General features: G+C 36.5%; 2 protein-coding genes and 1 long non-coding RNA gene across 4 annotated transcripts; 2 read left to right on the forward strand and 1 right to left on the reverse strand.

The window, feature by feature from the left end:
• The first annotated feature begins 960 nt into the window (after positions 1-960).
• Positions 961-5,189, forward strand: LOC133859922 (SAGA-associated factor 29 homolog B-like). Of its 2 annotated transcripts, none has more exons than XM_062295511.1 (7): positions 961-1,119; positions 1,952-2,061; positions 2,183-2,268; positions 2,883-2,936; positions 4,042-4,195; positions 4,366-4,379; positions 4,781-5,189. In XM_062295511.1, exons 1-7 carry the CDS (start codon positions 1,065-1,067, stop codon positions 4,881-4,883), a joined length of 576 nt encoding a protein of 191 aa, XP_062151495.1. In that variant the 5' UTR covers positions 961-1,064; the 3' UTR covers positions 4,884-5,189. The 2 variants fall into 2 exon arrangements, with proteins under 2 accessions (XP_062151495.1, XP_062151496.1); XM_062295512.1 differs by having other exon boundaries at positions 966-1,119; positions 1,955-2,061.
• Positions 5,190-12,538: 7,349 nt separating this feature from the next.
• On the forward strand, positions 12,539-14,098 carry LOC133859926 (uncharacterized). The gene is made up of 2 exons (XR_009898825.1): positions 12,539-13,471; positions 13,743-14,098. It is a non-coding gene; the product is annotated as an uncharacterized LOC133859926 (long non-coding RNA).
• Positions 14,099-14,100: 2 nt separating this feature from the next.
• Positions 14,101-16,274, reverse strand: LOC133859925 (GDSL esterase/lipase At5g14450-like). Its single transcript, XM_062295513.1, has 5 exons — positions 15,944-16,274; positions 15,617-15,826; positions 15,371-15,543; positions 15,008-15,281; positions 14,101-14,674 (listed from the first exon to the last, which is right to left on the reverse strand). Exons 1-5 carry the CDS (start codon positions 16,212-16,214, stop codon positions 14,427-14,429), a joined length of 1,176 nt encoding a protein of 391 aa, XP_062151497.1. The 5' UTR covers positions 16,215-16,274; the 3' UTR covers positions 14,101-14,426.
• Between the last annotated feature and the right edge of the window lie 1,089 nt (positions 16,275-17,363).

Raw genomic sequence — 17,363 nt, forward strand, 5'->3', positions numbered from 1 at the left:
TGTACAACACAAACAGTGGAGAATAAATCAGGATACTCTCAAATTATTTGTCAAAATTTGGGAAGGTGATTATAAGAAATTACTTATAGGACACATATGATCCGATAAGAGCATCCCTAGTAAGCTCTCCAATTCAATTTTTTCATCGAAATTTGGTGAAAAATTCAAAAAAGTCTACTTCAACAAACGCTTGATAATTTATCTATTTTGGCTCTTGTCAAAATTTCACTCCAAATTTGGCTCACAAATTTCATGAGCTATTGAATATTTAATCATTTTTCTCTCATTTCACTTCACTTTTTATTTTTTCTCTCTCCTCATTTGTTACGAGTGATTGCTTAAAACCAATAAAAATTAATATATAGTTGAAATAGAGAAATATTTAGAAAGTTTGATGAATGAAATTTGTTAAAAGTAGTCGTTAAAATAATGAAATTATATTTTTTAGCTAAAATTTGAAAAAAATTTGGAGAGCTCACTAGATGCTTTAAGTGATTGAATAGTCTAATTTTTGTTTAGTTAAATACATTTCATAAGTGGTATCTAACAATCAGCTATTTGAATTCTCTCAAATTGACAAAAATTATATAGAAACCGGTTTGTAGAAAATATTTTATAACCCACATATAAGATTGACATGCGTCTCTTAGCATGTGAGAAGCACATGTTATTTAAATAGTATGTATTTCTTACATGATTTTTTAATAACATTAATAAAAAAATAAAAAAATAATAAAAATAAAAAAAAAGAAAAGTACTTTTCACATGTTTAATTTATACATGAATTATAATTTTTTTTTTTTTTTTTCCGACTTAATTTGTCCTCTCAAAGTGAGACAAATAATTTAAGAGTCTCTGATACGCGGAAAATGGGGTTGAAATGATTTTCACACAATTATGGATAAAAATTAGTTAACTTTTCAACTGCCTTTGCTTTATTTAATCGAAGCCTACATATCCTTTCGACGGTCTAGTCAACTGCGACAACTACCTATCCCATCACATACTTCCGTCACACCTTTCGATAAAACTCTGTAGCGACTAGCGAAAAGCAGCAAATAGCTATGGCATCATCAGCAGCAGCGGCAGCGGCAGCGACACCCCCCACTGCCGACCCAGGTGCGTCCCTTCCTCGTCATTTCTCTCAAACCCACTATAATTGATTTTGTTATTTTGATTGTATTCCTCTTCCTTCTCTCTTTTACCAGATAAAAGATCCCCTTCCCTTAAAACCACTCTCCATCTTGGTTTTCCTCTCGATTTCCAAAAGCTTGTGCTATTAGGTTCAGAAACAAGGGAATTGTTTTCTCGAATTTAATTTCCGCTCCTTTCCAATGAAGAATTCCCTTTGGGAATTAGGCGAGGATTACGTGAATTAGGTCTGGATGTGTGTGTGTGTGTGTGTTTTTTGTTTTGTTTTATTGTTTGAAAACATGGAAAAGTGAAATTAAGTTTGTCTGCGTACCCTAGGTTGTTAAGAAAAATGGTCTTCTTAATCAGTCCCAATAATTTCCATTCCTTTCACATTGAAATTTCCGATTTTTAGTTCTCTAGGGTTTTCAAAAGTTTATTTTCTTTTTATTTTTAATGTTTTGCGTATGTGTATTTGGCGAGTTCTGTTTTTTAAGTTGGTTCAATTTAAGATTGTTTTAAGCTTTACCCGTAGTTGAGTAAATTGAAATTATTCTTTGTTCGGGGTTATATTTTGGGGAACAAGTTGGCAACTGGTTATTTTTTTATACAAAATGCAAGTTATGCTAAGATGGGTTGAAAAATAACATGCATAATGTGGCATTTAAATTTCATCGACTCATATAGCTTTGCTAGTGGATATATATAAATCATAATGCGTATAAACTTCATATTGATGGTTGATTCCAAGAAGATGCTTGTCCTGCTGTTATGGAAACTCTACACTCTGTTCATTTAGCTGACATTACATAAATTCCAGAAGGCAACGATAAGAAAAGGAAAAGAGTGAAGACTGATTCAAATATTTCAAGGAAACCCGCTAATGTGCAAAGCGAACTTGAGGCTTGTGCAAGTTTAAAGTTTAAACAGGTATGCAGTAGTATGATAGTCATTAGTCCAACTATATTACTGCTTTTGACGAACAAATTCTTTCACTTGGATGATGATACTTTGTGCACTTCTGTTTAATTAACGTGTACTGTTATTTCAGGTAGCAGCTAAAGTCACACCAGCTGAGGCTGATAAGGACGACTGGTTTGTTGTAAAAGTGTTGCATTTTGATAAGGAGACAAGAGAGTAAGTTTAGTTCCTGTAGATATGGCATTACACGTCATGATTTGAACTTTGATGAAGAATTAGAACACTTGTTTCAAGTTTATCATGATAACTGATTACCTGTTTGGGCAGGCTCATCGAATGACGATTGTGTTGTTTAAGCTTGAGGCTAACTCAAAAAAAGAAAAAGAAATACGCCAAGCTCTTGTGATAACTTTGTCACTTCTTTATCAAGTTTGATTTTGGCCCCAATTCAATTGCCTGGTGATAAATGCCTGGCTCAAGGTCAAGTCAAAGCTCTTTATGAACTGTTTTCAAAATGAATGAAGGCCTTATGTGTAATATAGTTTTTCCAGTGATTAAGTAGAATGTGATAAAATGTGCCAGATGAATATATGTTTCTAAGTCTTGAGATATAGGTGCTCCATATTCACATGCCAAAGTAGCATACAAGCCTGCTTGGATTTTACTCATTGAGGAGAGAAGCCACTAGGGATAGGCTAGATTGGATTAGTATAGAAACTTGAACGAGCTTGTTGTGGAGCCAACATCAAGCAGAAACTACTCTTCTACATCGTTTATTTACCTTCAGAAACTACTTTGTTCCATGCTTACGAAGAAGCAACTCTGTGCAGATTTGAAGTAATAGATGAGGAACCGGGTGATGATGATGAAGGTGGTGGCCAAAGGTTACTTTCTTTTATTGACTCCAATTTGATGCTTTGCACTTAACTTCTGTTTAGATGCTTACATGATATCTTTCTGTTCCCATGATTTTGCATGGTTGCATGGTTTACCTATGCATGGCATTTGATTCACATGGAGCACCTCCTATGCCTTAATGGCTGATCTTGGGTTAATGGCTTAGTGATACTTTCTACTGGCATAAACAAATTGTATGTAGTTGTAATTACTCGCATTAGATTACATCCAAGAGCCATTTGGAAGTTGTCACTACTTTACTAAAGCATTTGAAGAGAAATAATTGGCGCTTTTTTGAGGATCGTAAGTCCAATATGCTATGATTAAAATGCTCCTTGAGATTTCTTTTAGATTGGGCTGTAACTTATATTCCTAATTTTTCTTCTTCTAATTTTGTAGATTTTGTTAACTTTTTAGATTTTCGACCCAATAGGGTGGTTGCTTCTCTTGTATACTTTTCGTGTACAAAAGCTTTACTTCTTCTTCTTCTAATAAATTATTATTCATAAAAAAATTAGACTACATCCAAGAGTTTTAGTTTCATTGGAATGGATAATCTTGTCATCATACTTTTCTAAGGCTGGTATGATTTTTGACTCTCATTCTTCCACAAAAAAAAAAAAAAAAAAAAGGCAAAAAGAAAATGATATTATTTTTTTCAACTGTTCTTTCTTCTTCACCTTTTTCTTTCACCTCTTTGATTCCCCTTTGTGACTAATCCATTTTAGTGTTAAATTTGCTTTTCTCTGTAAGCAGGCAGATTTTGCATGGAGAGCTGCTATGTGGTGGTTTCTGGACAAAACTTTATTTTTGAAAATATTTAATAAATCTGGATTAGTCTTTTCAGGCTTGAGACTGGAACTTGTGTGGTTCTTGATAAGCTAGGTTGCCCAGGGATCATTAGTGCTGGCTTTCTTCCTCAATGTTTTCTAATAATTTTCTTTTCTTTGGCCAAGCAATGACAAGTGCTAGTTGTCTATCTGTTTGTTGTTAAAAAGTATTATATGGTTTATTTATTTATTTCCCTTTCCTTTATAATTGAACCCATCTGTGAGTGACATTTATCATTTTCTTTTTCCTTGGTGCTCTTAGAAAGTACAAGCTGCCCATGTCAAGTATTATTCCTTTCCCCAAGAGAGGTGATGCTTCTACCGCTCCAGATTTCCCTCCTCGAAGCCAAGTCTTGGCTGTCTATCCTGGAACAACTGCACTTTATAAGGCAACTGTTGTCAATGGCCATCGCAAGGTAACTATTCCATCCACTTTGGTGTACTTGAGCAGAAGTTATTGTTCTTTTCCTTTGAATTCCAATCTTCTGTAAATTCTTATCCTTTGAACAAACAAGTTTGGCATGGATCTAACTACTAATTGTATTGCGCATGTTTGGCTACTCTCAACTATTCAAAATATTTTCAGAGGAAGACGGAGAAGTAAGTAATATCATTTCTTTCTGTTTCATCCTTAGTGTCCTGGAATTTGGAAAAAGTGCATTGTGATTGGCCTTTGGGAACCAAATAAAAACAAAATGATCACCTCAGTTGGTGAGTCTCACAGTTTTTAAAACCATAGCTTCACATGTAATTTGATTTATCAGCATTCACCAAAGTGTTTACACGTATCGCAAAGTTAACAGATTCTTTAACATTTTCAAGGAAACAAATAGGCTTAGTTCTTTACGGAAGTCCTTTCCTTTTTTTGAGATCTAGAAAATGAACTAGAATGATGATTGCCAAATTGGGTCTCGAATGTCCCAATTTTCCATTAGATCGATACCTAACTATTTTTCACCCAATACTATATTGTGATATGCATCTGGTTTTTTGTTGGGCAGTTATTTACTGGAATTTGACGATGATGAGGAAGATGGATCCTTGCCTCAAAGGACAGTACCCTTCCACAAGGTGGTTGCTCTGCCTGATGGACATCGTCAATGAATTCTTGCTGTTTATAGCCTTGTTTAAATCTAACATGTTGTGTAGCATTTTTAACCAGACCTTTTACATGGCCTATGTTTTTCTTTTCGTCATTCAGAGATGGTTTTGTAAGATCTTCTGTAACTTTGTATGTTATGTAGCATATTTGGGGATGGTTTTGTAAGATCTTCTGTAACTTTGTAGGTTATGTACCATATTTGGGGAGGGTTTTGTAAGATCTTCTGTAACTTTGTATGTTATGTAGCATATTTGGGGATGGTTTTGTAAGATCTTCTGTAACTATGTATGTTATGCAGCATATTTGGAGATGGTTTTGTAAGATCTAGTATGTTATGTAGCATATGTATACCTTGTTCCTCTCTTTCTCTCTCTCTAACTTTATGCAATATAATGGTAAGCTAGGCTATATTTGGTAAAAACAAATTTTATTTAGTCGCTTATTTTATATTTTCACTTCTCAGTTCTCATCTTGTAGTATAAAATTTCAAGGTCCATGCACTCCTAACTGGATTGTTTGTTTTTTGAATTCCATGGACTCCTTAACTGTTATTATCAAATCCCACTCTATTCTCAAATAGTTTAGAGTAATGCTACTCTTCATACATATTTATTACATTCATTTCCCATCAGTTGACATGCATAATGTGTTTTAAGTGGAGTATGATTCTTACATACTAGGACCTTATTCATACGAAGAAGAAAGGCTGAGTGGAAGAGGCTCAGGGCCTGTCAACTAATTCTTTTTCTCTGAGATAGATATGTCTAGAAAATGAGATGTTACATCAAAGGATCTAACAAGATGCGGAAAACAGATTATTGTCTTGTTTGCTACTTTTTTGTCGATATAACACATTGGAATTTAGGGTTTTTTTTTTTTTTTTTTTTTTTTTTTTTTTTTTTTTTTTTTTTTAATTCTAGTGGAATAGTTGTATTTTAACAGGAATTTATATTAATTATTTGATGGAAAATGTTGAGGTCTTGAATTTAGAATGAACTTAAACTTGGGTCTAAAATCTATCGAAGTTGAAAATTGAGGTCTTAAAATGAGAAATGATAAAAAGGTGAGGGGATCCAGACCTGATTTCTTTAAAAGATTTGATAAAACTAGTATTTGGAATTTCTTGTCCTCTCAGTCCATGGAATGAAGATGAAAATGTAACAAACCAACCCCTCTATCCCTTTTGGTCTACGCTTTCTGACTTTCTAAATTAAGCTGCGCTCGGCTGATTATTAAATATTGTTAAATAAACTATATAACTTTAAAAAAATAAAAATAAATGATGTAATGATTATTAAATATATAATTATAATACTTATAACATATAATAAAGTGATTACATGTCATATGCCACAATGTTATATGATCATATAATCCTATTATATTACATGAATAATATGATTAAGTATATGGATTGTCATTATCTATAGTATAATTATAAATTTATAGTTGAGTAAACTATAATTAATAGGACTTGCAAGGGGGTTATGAGATAACTAGAAACTCAAAACTTATTGGACCTAGGTTTTATATCTCTTTCACTAAAGGGATGGTTGGGCCTGCTTTATTAAGACAAACCTTTTTTCTTTTTTCTTTTTTTTTTTAATCTTTTCTCATTCTACACGAGAAGAAGAGAAAATAAAGAGAATGGGGAATAAGATGAAAATATTTTTGGAGCGTTCTTTGTGAAAGTTCTGATCTTCGCTTGATTCTTCGAAAGGTAAATGGTACAAGTTTTCGTTGTCTTTTACACTATGCTTTGATTCTCAAAGAAAATGAGTACAATAACATTATTAGCACGAGTTCTAGTAATATTGAATAAAATTATATACAACAAGGTTCTCCCTCAATGTCTCTCTCATATAAATAAATGTAATTACTCCAGCCAAGTTTCTCCAAGAATACATTGAGGATGAGCAGCGACGTTACAATCTTTACAGTAATAGAACCAATTTTCGTTCATTACTTCTTCGCAAATTTCACAATAATAATCTTCAGAGTTGTCTTCGGCGGCAGTGTAAGTGAGATGTCGGAGATGTCTATGCCTAGCTACGAGTGGAAGAGTAGCGCATTTAATACACAAGCGGAACCCACAAGTGTTGCAATCAAATGTCATAGCGTCACCAGGACGTTGACCGCAAGCATTGCACTCTGGTTGTTTAAATTTACCAAGGAAGAGGCGGTGCTGGTGACCTTTATGTTTAAAGACTTCTGGAATTAAAATACATTGAGCATCAAATATTGCATCATTACACAAATCCTTGAGGCATCTGTAGCTGAAGCCACTCCGAGTTCTGTCGCAAGCCCAACATTCGAACGATCGCACAATATTGGAATCTACATTATAATGTAGGGTGAGCGGGTGTTGGTGATATTTAAGTCGCCTAACCTCTCGGGGTAGTTTAGCACATCTTATATGGAGGGAGAAGCTACAGGACTCCTCACAACCTTAAAATGGGAGCAACGTTATAAATTGCATACACCCTTCACAACGCTTGACATCCTGGAGCTCTTCATTTTTAAGGATTAATTTATGTTGAAGATGACTAGGATGCTGCTGGATCTCCTGAGGGCCAGTTTTTTCATCCTCTTTTAGATCGCTGCCCTCGACCAAATGAGTAGCATAGTCAACGGAAACAGTACCGGTTTCACTCACGTCCTTCCTAAGCCAATAAGCACACCGTAAATGGGCAATGTAGTCACACTTGTGATCATCACAACAGTAAGTTGCATACTTGGTATCCACCTCTTCGTAACAGACTTCGCACTTGTGCTCTTTGCCTTGACTAAGAGAGAAGGTGCAAGTGAGGGAGTGATCGTGTCCTCTAATTTTGATGGTGCCTAGAAATTTAGCACATTTTGAGTGAATCAGAAGTAGACAGTTGGTACAATGACAGGCGAAGTCACTGAGTTTCACACCACACGCTTTGCAAGTGAACTCCATCGGATTTCGGGTGGGGAAGAATGCGCGTGTGTTACAATTGTCAGCACTAATATTATTGCGCCAACGAGAAGCACATTTGATGTCGAGGATATATTCATCATATTTTGTACAAGATGGCGTGGAGAGAGTTATCAAGAAAAACAAAAGAACAAAAAAAAAAAGGCGGAAGAAGAAACGAAAAGAAGAAGTGGAAACGAAGAAAATGAAAAAGTAAGAGAATAGAGGAACGTGTACATAAAGAAAAGAAGGTTTAGAGGCAAAGGAAACAAGAAAGGAATAATTATGTTAATTATAAATTAACCATGTCAATCACAGTTTTGGAAGCATACCAAATATTTTGTATTTTCTATCAAATCATCCTTTGTGTTGAAACCATGCACTTTCAATACTCTGTTTCTTTCAATACTCTGTTTTCCTACTCTGTTTCTTATAATACTATGGCTAAAATCACGGGTGTTTTCCCAATGAGGCACTTCTTCGTGCTCTCTCTGGCATTGAATGTCAGTTTTATCTTGAGGACTATGTACGAGAGGGAACAGGGCCTTATTTGCTTCCGTTCTGAAACTCAGAAAGGCCAAACTACCCAGAGGACGCGTTTGTCCTCGTCTTCTTCTTCCTCTTCCACGGCCGCTGCTACTCGGACTGAGGCTCAAGATGGCGTGGAGAGAGTTATCAATCTCGACCAATATGATTTCAGAAATATCACTGACATCACCTCAGATTTCTGACATTTCAAGGACCCCCTTGGATTTGAGATGCGATCATTGCTTACCTACTACTTCCCCCATCCCAAAAGCTGGCCAATTTGGTAGACAATTATGCCCCTGGCCTAAAATTTGACTGGCAAAGGATAAAATTCGAGGACCCCAACAAGAAAAAAAAATACAAAAGAAGAGAACTTGACAAGGTAAATAGCCTTGGAATCTGCCAGGTTGGTAAATGATAATACCAAGAACCACAACGGAGGAGGTCAGTATTATGATATGAACTCAAGAAACACAAAAACAGATCATATTAACTAGCTCCTGTTTTTTTTTTTTCCCCTTCTGAGCAACAGAGAGCATCACATGGAGGGGGGAAGATATATTAAACTGAAAACAAAAACACTCTTGAACTTACTGGTCGAGATTGATAACTCTCTCCTCTGGGTAGTTTGGCCTTTCTGAGTTTCAGAACGGAAGCAAATAAGGCCCTGTTCCCTCTCGTACATAGTCCTCAAGATAAAACTGACATTCAATGACAGAGAGAGCACGAAGAAGTGCCTCATTGAGAAAACACCCGTGATTTTAGCCATAGTATTATAAGAAACAGAGTAGGAAAACAGAGTATTGAAAGAAAGAGTATTGAAAGTGCATGGTTTCAACACAAAGGATGATTTGACAGAAAATGCAAAACATTTGGTATGCTTCCAAAACTGCGATTGACATGGTTAATTTATAATGAACATAATTATTCATTTCTTGTTTCATTTGTCTCTAAACCTTCTTCTCTTTATATACACGTTCCTCTATTCTCTTGCTTTGTCATTTTCTTCGTTTCCACTTCTTTTCGATTCTTCTTCAGCCTCTTTTTTTTTGTTCTTTTGTTTTTCTTGAATAGTTTTTTTATTCTTTTACTTTATCTTTTTCTTTATTCCTACACCTTTGTTTCTTACAAGTTTAGATATTCATTACATGACTCACCAAAGTTAGCATCCAATATTATTGAAGTTAATCATCCATGACTATTAGGCCTAACTATCACTAAGATGGTTTACAAAGGATGAAATTTCTACTTTTGTAGACAAAACAAACATTTGCTATGCCCCCAAAACTATGAAGGAAGTGAGTTATAATGAACTTAATTGTTAGTATTTTTTTTTTCTTTTCTCCAAAACTTCAGCTTTGTTAGTTAAAATTTTTGTTGTGTTTTTTATTCTCTTTTAAATACAAAAACATTAACAAACAATCAAAACACAAAAGTTTACTATTTAAAACACGAAACCAATTTTTACATTTATATCACATCAAAACACTCTTTTAAACTAAAAACAAAAAATACCACCCAAAAGACATTAACACATAGAGCTATCATTTTTTTTTTTTGTACATCCTCCTTTATTCTCTTGCTTTGTCCTTTTCTTCGTCTCTACATATTCTCTTTCTTTCTTCTTCCTACAATTTTTTTCTCAAAAAATAAAATAAAATTACACAGCTCATTTATTCTCTTGCTTTGTCTTTTTATTTATCTTCACACTTTCTTTTCTTGGGAGCTTAAATGTCTATTGCAAGCCTCACCAAGTTAGCACCAATATTGAAGTTTATTATCCTTGAGTACTTGGCCTAACCATAATGGTTTATAAGGGATGAAAACTCAATTTCGTGGAAAAAAAAAAAAAAAAAAACCAAAAAACAAAATTGTTACGCTCCCAAAACTAAGACAGAAATTGGTTATAATGAACATAATATTGTTATAGAGGGCAAAATGAAGTAAGAGCAAGGTCAAGATAGGCATTGTATGAGGAGTGCATGAAGAGATAAGAATTACAAAATAATATTATAAGAGGACAACAACAGCTCAACGTTTGAATAAAGCTTTAACTATTTAGCCATTCTTCTTTGTTATTGGTATCATTCATTTATTATTATCTTTAGCTAGCTATCACTCATCAACCTATGAAGATGAGTTGGGAAACTATTGTAAAACCTGATTTATTTAAAGACATGGAGTTTATCTATACATGCTCCGATTATTCTCTTGCTTAATCATTTTTTTTATTTTTTTATCTCTATACCTTATTTTCTTTGGCACCCGTAATATTTCTTTTTATTAATTGTTTTGATCATCTCTATTGAATAAACTTCACATCATTTTAGTATCTATCTCTTGATAAAAGATTTGGTACCTTTACCATTTATCTTTCTTGCGAGTATAGATATCTATTGCAAGCCTCACAAAATTTAGCATCCCAAATTGAATTTTACCTTCCTCGAGTACTAGGCCTATACAAGTACCCGCCACCAAACCGACCAGTTAACTCCTGATGGAGGTCAAATCGACAATCAAAACCTCCATTTTAATTCTGACTAAATATCATAATTCTAACAAACCTCATTGTTTTACTTCAAAACGAAACTAGCAACCACCCAGTGACAACTGGACTTCCAACCCGTCCTTTGAGTCGACGCTGTTTGTGTCAACTCAACTCAACTCGAAAGTTATAAGCTGACTAGTTCAATGGCTAGATAGATTCATATAGTCGATGTAACATTGAAAGAAGATTATTGCAAGAGCTACCACTGACATGCATCTTAACCACTCTTTGTTTTCAATAAAGTTGATAAACTGTAAGTTAAATTAAATACCCCTCTCCTCTAGCCCTCTATATTGCTTAGAGAAAAAACAAAAAACAAAAAAGCTAAATTAAATTATCAACTCAAACCAATGTGACATTTCTATTATCCATTTCTTGAGGAATAATGAAGCCTTTAGTTCAGTGCACAAAATAAAACCAACAAAAAAATATATTTTTTGTGGAAAGTTTGATCTCATATTTGGTTTCCCCTTCTTGTTTCCCATGATGTTTAATCTATTTGGAAATTGGAGTGAACCCGTTTTGATTACTATATGCACCTGCCTATAAACAGTTTCCAGAAGCAAATGTTGTTGATAATTCAGGAACAATTCAACCAGCAGCCCAAACGCTTGAATCGTTTGCTGGTTTTATAATAGTCATGACTCAATCCAGCAGGCATAAAAAACAACATTTAGATATTTAAAGCATATTCTATCATCATTTGACTGGACATATGCATCAGATTCACAATGCTTTCTGACCCTTGAAACCCGATCTAAGTTTCAAGAAAAAACAATTGGCAAGTAAATCTATGAATGAATGAACTGATCGAAGGGAAAGAAAAAAAGTGAGAAATTTGATAGAATCCAATAAGAATTTTAACACAATTCATTCTGCAAAGAAATAAGTCAAATGATTTTAATAATTACAACAATAATAATCCCCATAAGAAAATGATTCAATGATATCCCTACCCCTCAAGTTTCTCATGTAGAAAACCAACCAGAACATTGGAGCAACGCGCGCACAATGGCAACAATATCGGTTCTATATTTGCCACTTTACATTTTTAAGTAATTGTATCTAAGTAATAAACCAAAACAAGAAGAATAGTCTCACAACCAAAACAAGAGTAATAAACCATACTCTCTCTCTCTCTCCTTCGTGTATGTCTTTTTCCCTCTCCCACTTTCTTCAGTACATGCGTCGGCACATGAAAAGAGGGTAGCATGTACATGTGTATACAGTGCAAGCATAGGAAAAATTTGTGTACGTACAGCAGCTCTCAAGAAGATTCTGATTGGTGTAATCAGCAAAAGCATGGAAAGATAGTTGCTTTGGTCTTTCATTATTTGGTGGTTGATGGGTGATGCCTTTGAGCTATGATGGAATGCGTTCACTTTATGCCTCATGTAGACCACCTTGAGAGAAAATTTTATTCTAGAACTTCACTTCTGAAGCCATCAAGATGGCGGTACTTTAGTTGAAGTTCCTGTTTTTGAGATCACTTTGGAGTGGATGCGAGAGGGCTCCAAATTGTATCTCGGCGCGCTTCTTCTTTTGGATTTTGTGGAGGTTTGTAATTTTAGTATTTAATTTCAGGTCTCTCTTGTATATTAGCTACCTAAAAAAATTTTATGAATCCGATCCCAAAAAGATGGTTCTCTTATTGCTTAACATTTTTCTATTGCTTATATGTCTCTCGTAGCGTACTCTCTGCCTCTCTGCCTAGCGACAACGCGTGTGAGCGAGTCAAGCTAGGTCCCTCCTACGTTCCATCTTCCAGACACTCAGGTCTGTGTTTCGTGCTTCTAGTGTTTTCTTAGGTCACTCCACTTGGTTAGGCAGGGTAGTTAGCTGGTGGGTTTTGCGACTGGGTGGCTGTTTTCTCCAGCAAGAATGCGTTCCTACTCTGGGTTGGTTTTTTGAGCTTGGTTGTGCCTCGAAATGGAAAGGAGATTCCTTGTGGAGTCGAAATCCTTTGTCCTCTCGGTCTTGGGGGGGGCGTCAGTGTTGCGGGTGGAGGAGAAGAGACAGGGCTTCTTTGGCGCGGTCATCCTGAGCTCCCAATGTTCTGCGTGGCTTGTTTCGACGATGGAAATGCTCTTGGGCTTTCCTGGAGAACAAGAGTTTATCAAGTCATATAGGGAAGGACCGAAGATCTTGATTGCTAGAAGAGGTGGCAACAAAGATGGCCGGTTCTTAGAGGCGATAGTGTTTGGGCTGGGCGGTCGGAGAGGGTTCATTCTGATCCCTGAGGGTCGCGGAAGTTGGGCTGGCGCAAGTTTTCTAGCAAGTTGAGTAAGATTTCTGCCTTTCTCTCCGCTACGGTGGGCTGTGGGAGTGAGTCCTCAATTGTGACGGTAAATTTGGGTGGGAAGGAGGGGAAACGCTGGGTTTATCTTTTGATAGGTCGAGGCCTTCATATGCGACAGTGGTGAGTTCAGTTCCGGTGCCGGCCTCGAAGGTGACGCCCATCGTGGCGGGTCGGCTACCCAGGATGAGGGACAGCAGAACGGCGGGTGACCACTCTGTGAAGGAGATCCCCTCGGTTGTTCTGTTGGATTTGGAAAAACCTCATTGTCCGATGGGTTAGCAGCTCTGTTCTCCTAGTTATCTTAAAGAATAATGATTCACTGCCACCTAAAGATACAACTTTTCACCACCTTGCCACATTGGCAAGGTGGTCTTCTACTACTTTTTGAATTTTTTTATTTTTTAAAAATAAATTAAGATGAGGGACCACTTTGCCACATAGGTAAGATGGTGAAAAGTTGTATATTTAGGTGGTAGTAAATCATGACTCTATCTTAAAAGTTTAAACCGACGAAAAATGGTGAAATTAATATTTTAACATTCTAGGAGACCGGGGTTAAGATTGTGGTGGAGCTTATAGTGCCGGTGATTTGTGTATGGGTATGCTGGTTGCCCATCAATATCATAGAGCCAATGATTGAGTTCAGAAGCTGGGTCTGTCCCCTATGGCTTTGCACAAATGGTCCCTTCTGGTGGACGATGGGGCGAGTGATTTGCTGTGGAAGAAGTCAGCGTCCTCGGCCAGTGAGGTGGTTTTGAATGAGCATAGGTGCTGTCGCAGGGAGATGATCATGACACAACAATAAGCATGTTATGGATTCCAAGCATGATGCTGATGATAACTTGTTTTACTTCCCAGTTCAAAAAAGCATCAATAAACAAGAGGCTGCTTGACAACTTAACATTAGCACAATGAGCAAAAGTAATGCAAGTCTCAGACTAGTTTTGGCATTTATGTTATCTTAAGCATAATAATGGAACAAAAAGAAAGTAGCACAGTAGAGATCATAAGACTAAATCAGCAGCCCATTTGCAAATACTGCGATCACTTTTGTTTCTTCAATTTTTGATCAGCAACTGAGGCAAATGCCATGATTTAAAAACACAGTGAATGAGCTTAGTTTCTGGTTTCTATCTGGTAGTAGCTAGAGATTGAACTTCTCAAGACTTTCAATTTTTATTCTTGTGATACTCCAATAGTACTAATTCCCGACATTTTCACTCTGATGCCTAACGCCTTTGACATGCTTGGGTAATTGGAATTGGTGGGTCTGACAGGGAACCATTAAGTATATGATTAGCAAACCATTGACTAGCTGCCTCAGAGTAGTGTACGCCATCCCAGCTAATATACTGTGAAGGATTTCCACAAGAAGCACCATAGATTTCAATCCCATTTATGCTTTGTTTTGTCCCACACCAGACATGGCTGTAGTTCACATGATACCCACAGCAGACCTTTTGCGGATCGGCAAATCCTGTAAAAGAAGTAACTTCTGTAAAATAATCGTCCCAGAGTCATGGTTTCAGCAGTAGCCGTGACATTGACCCTTTTCTTTGAATGATTGTTACAATTGCCTAAGGTAGAAACCCAGATGCTAGCTTTTACTGTAACTACTAGTGATTTTCTTTGTCTTCCAGGCTTTAACTGCATTTTCTTTTTCCTTTTCAGATCGAATACTAAATTTGGTAGTAGCAAAATATTACATATCTTAAAAGTAGCATAAAATGTAAGCTTAAAACGATGTCATAGTAAACTTGAGAGGAATATAGAAGTGATTAAATAATGTGACAATGATTATGATAAATACCTTCATTCTTTGCATTGCTGATTAGTCCATACTTCGCAGCATAGACATCCACATAAGTTATTGCGGCATTTGGTAGCTCTGCCCTTAGTTTGATCACTCTGTCCTTGAGCTGCCTGTTGAACTCTACAGCCATGACGTTTTGATTCTTGACGCAGCCATGCTCGTCAAGATAGCCAGGCGCTGGATTAAGATTGTAAAACATGTTCACTGGCAAGCATCCAAATGGCCCTGTGTTGTGTATCCAAAATGTCCTCCCCCCTTGTTTATATATGTGCTGCAAGCAGTCAATCACAGTCACAGCCATTAAAAACATGCTCAATTCAGTCTTCTTTTTTAAGCAATCCTTATAGAATTGTTACTCACTTGGACTGCTGTGGCTAATTGGTTGACAATGTCTGGCATTGCTGCACGAAGTTGGTCGAAGTTCATCTTTCGAAAACCGACGGAAAGATCATTCTGGCCGATATCAAATGTGTAAAGAGCCTTGGAGAAGTCCTCAGGCCTAGGTAGCTTGCTTCTTTCCGAGGGTGTCTTGGCTGGAGATCGATCATAAACAAGTAATATTAGTACCAAGAAAGATAGAAATTGAAGCATGTTTAAGGGAATGACCTTGGTTGTAGAGATCACTAGTGCGTGCTTTGAACTGTTCAAATTGCACAATCTGGATGTCAAGAGAGAATGGACTAATCCCATATTCGAATATGGTCTCGTTTTGCCTTCTTATGGTTGATCCTCCCGTGGCAAAATTTGCACCATGTCCGTAATTTGTTGCAAGTGAATTCAAGTATGCACTCAAGTATGGTAGCCTTAGATGCTCAGCTGCGCATATAATTACTCAATTTAAGTGCTTTATCAGAAAAGAAAACTGCCCTGGCCTGAATCTGTATTTTTTATTAAGTAATGATAGAGAGGGAGATGATGTAGAAATGTTTGTACCTATGAAGTCTATGAGGAGGCGGCCATCTGAGTCCCTTCCAGCTGGTTTATGAAAGAATCCCTCACCATATGGCGCACGAATGGGGTCAAAAGCTGCTGATATGCCGCCAGTGTCCGAATTTGAGTCCCCAAAGTTGTAGATTGCTGGAAACTCACAAGGCGCTGAGCCTTTCAGCACCTCACCTCCCGCACCCAGAACACATAAAACCAAGAACCCACTTACCAATGCTCTCCTAAACTCCATTCTTAGTTCAGTCCAACTGTAGCTCATGCTAGACCACTCTTATTTATAGGGACCAATAACCAGAGGCCTGGCTTAGTTTAGGACAGGGTTTACTGTTATCCACCTACTTATCTTCTAGATATGGGACAAGCAGATATTCCTGAGCGTCACGTGCCCTCGGATTTTACCACTGACTTTACCTCTTTAATTTGTGATCTTTTAGCAGTTAAATTTGATCCGTTCAACAGGGTTGACCAACTTGTCCTTGCCCATCAAATGTTCAAACACTTCGAATACACTATGAACTACTTTGTTACGTGCAATAAAACATTTATTGCACGGGAGGTAAAACCCACTTATAAATCTATCAGTTATAAAAACTGGGAAGAACCTTTAGTTATTATTTTAAGCTACACCCTCCAAAGCATCTACTGCTAGAGTGCCTAAAATGAAGTGAGCAATGGTGATAAACTTTGCATACCCGACATACTGATTGATGTTAACCTCATGCGGCTTCTGATTAATATTGGAATCAAGATCCGAGATTGGGGAAAAGGGTGACAATGACTGTGGCTAACAGGACAAGCGTAGGCCAACAGATGTCCACTAAGATCTTCGGGCTATGAAGAAGCACCGTCAAAGAAAGGAGTCTTTTTTCTCACTGGGGCCAAGGAAAGAAAGAGAAGTCGGTGATGGGTGTCTCTGTCCTTGTGCATGATCGATTACCATAATAGTGGGCGAAGGTTGTCGGTATAGGCAGTGAAGTGGACAAGAAATGATGAAAAAAATCTTGATTTGCGCAATCGGCGGGTAGAGTTGAACTCGCCTGTTTTCTACTTGGGCCATGCAAGTAACGCACCGTTTTTGTAGTCAAGGCTGAAAGCCCAAGATCCAGTGGGTTCCATGTCAACCCTCTCATTGTTGCCATTAATTATAAGGATAATTGCATTATTAGTTTTTGAAGTTTACCATAATTATTTTTCACTCTCTGTTGTTTAATAAGTTCATGGGAAGTCATTGTGGTAAACAATAATTACTAATCACTTCTTGAACCAATTTTTCATCTATTAGGTTAACAGATTCCGTTAATTAGTCACGTTACATTCAATAGGAAACCGACACATGTCTATTACAAAAAAAAAAATATAAAATATAATAAAAATATACATAAATAAAATATAAATATTTGTTTTTTTA

Source organism: Alnus glutinosa, chromosome 2, assembly GCF_958979055.1.
Source record: "Alnus glutinosa chromosome 2, dhAlnGlut1.1, whole genome shotgun sequence".
NCBI lineage: Eukaryota > Viridiplantae > Streptophyta > Magnoliopsida > Fagales > Betulaceae > Alnus > Alnus glutinosa.

Coding starts and splice junctions, on each gene's coding strand:
- LOC133859922 (XM_062295511.1), top strand. CDS start 1,065: ATGGCATCATCAGCAGCAGCGGCAGCGGCAGCGACACCCCCCACTGCC. Junction 2,062..2,182: donor CAAGTTTAAAGTTTAAACAG/GTATGCAGTAGT, acceptor CTGTTATTTCAG/GTAGCAGCTAAAGTCACACC. Junction 2,269..2,882: donor TTTGATAAGGAGACAAGAGA/GTAAGTTTAGTT, acceptor AACTCTGTGCAG/ATTTGAAGTAATAGATGAGG.
- LOC133859925 (XM_062295513.1), bottom strand. CDS start 16,214: ATGAGCTACAGTTGGACTGAACTAAGAATGGAGTTTAGGAGAGCATTG. Junction 15,282..15,370: donor AATTAGCCACAGCAGTCCAA/GTGAGTAACAAT, acceptor GACTGCTTGCAG/CACATATATAAACAAGGGGG. Junction 14,675..15,007: donor CAGCAATGCAAAGAATGAAG/GTATTTATCATA, acceptor CTTCTTTTACAG/GATTTGCCGATCCGCAAAAG.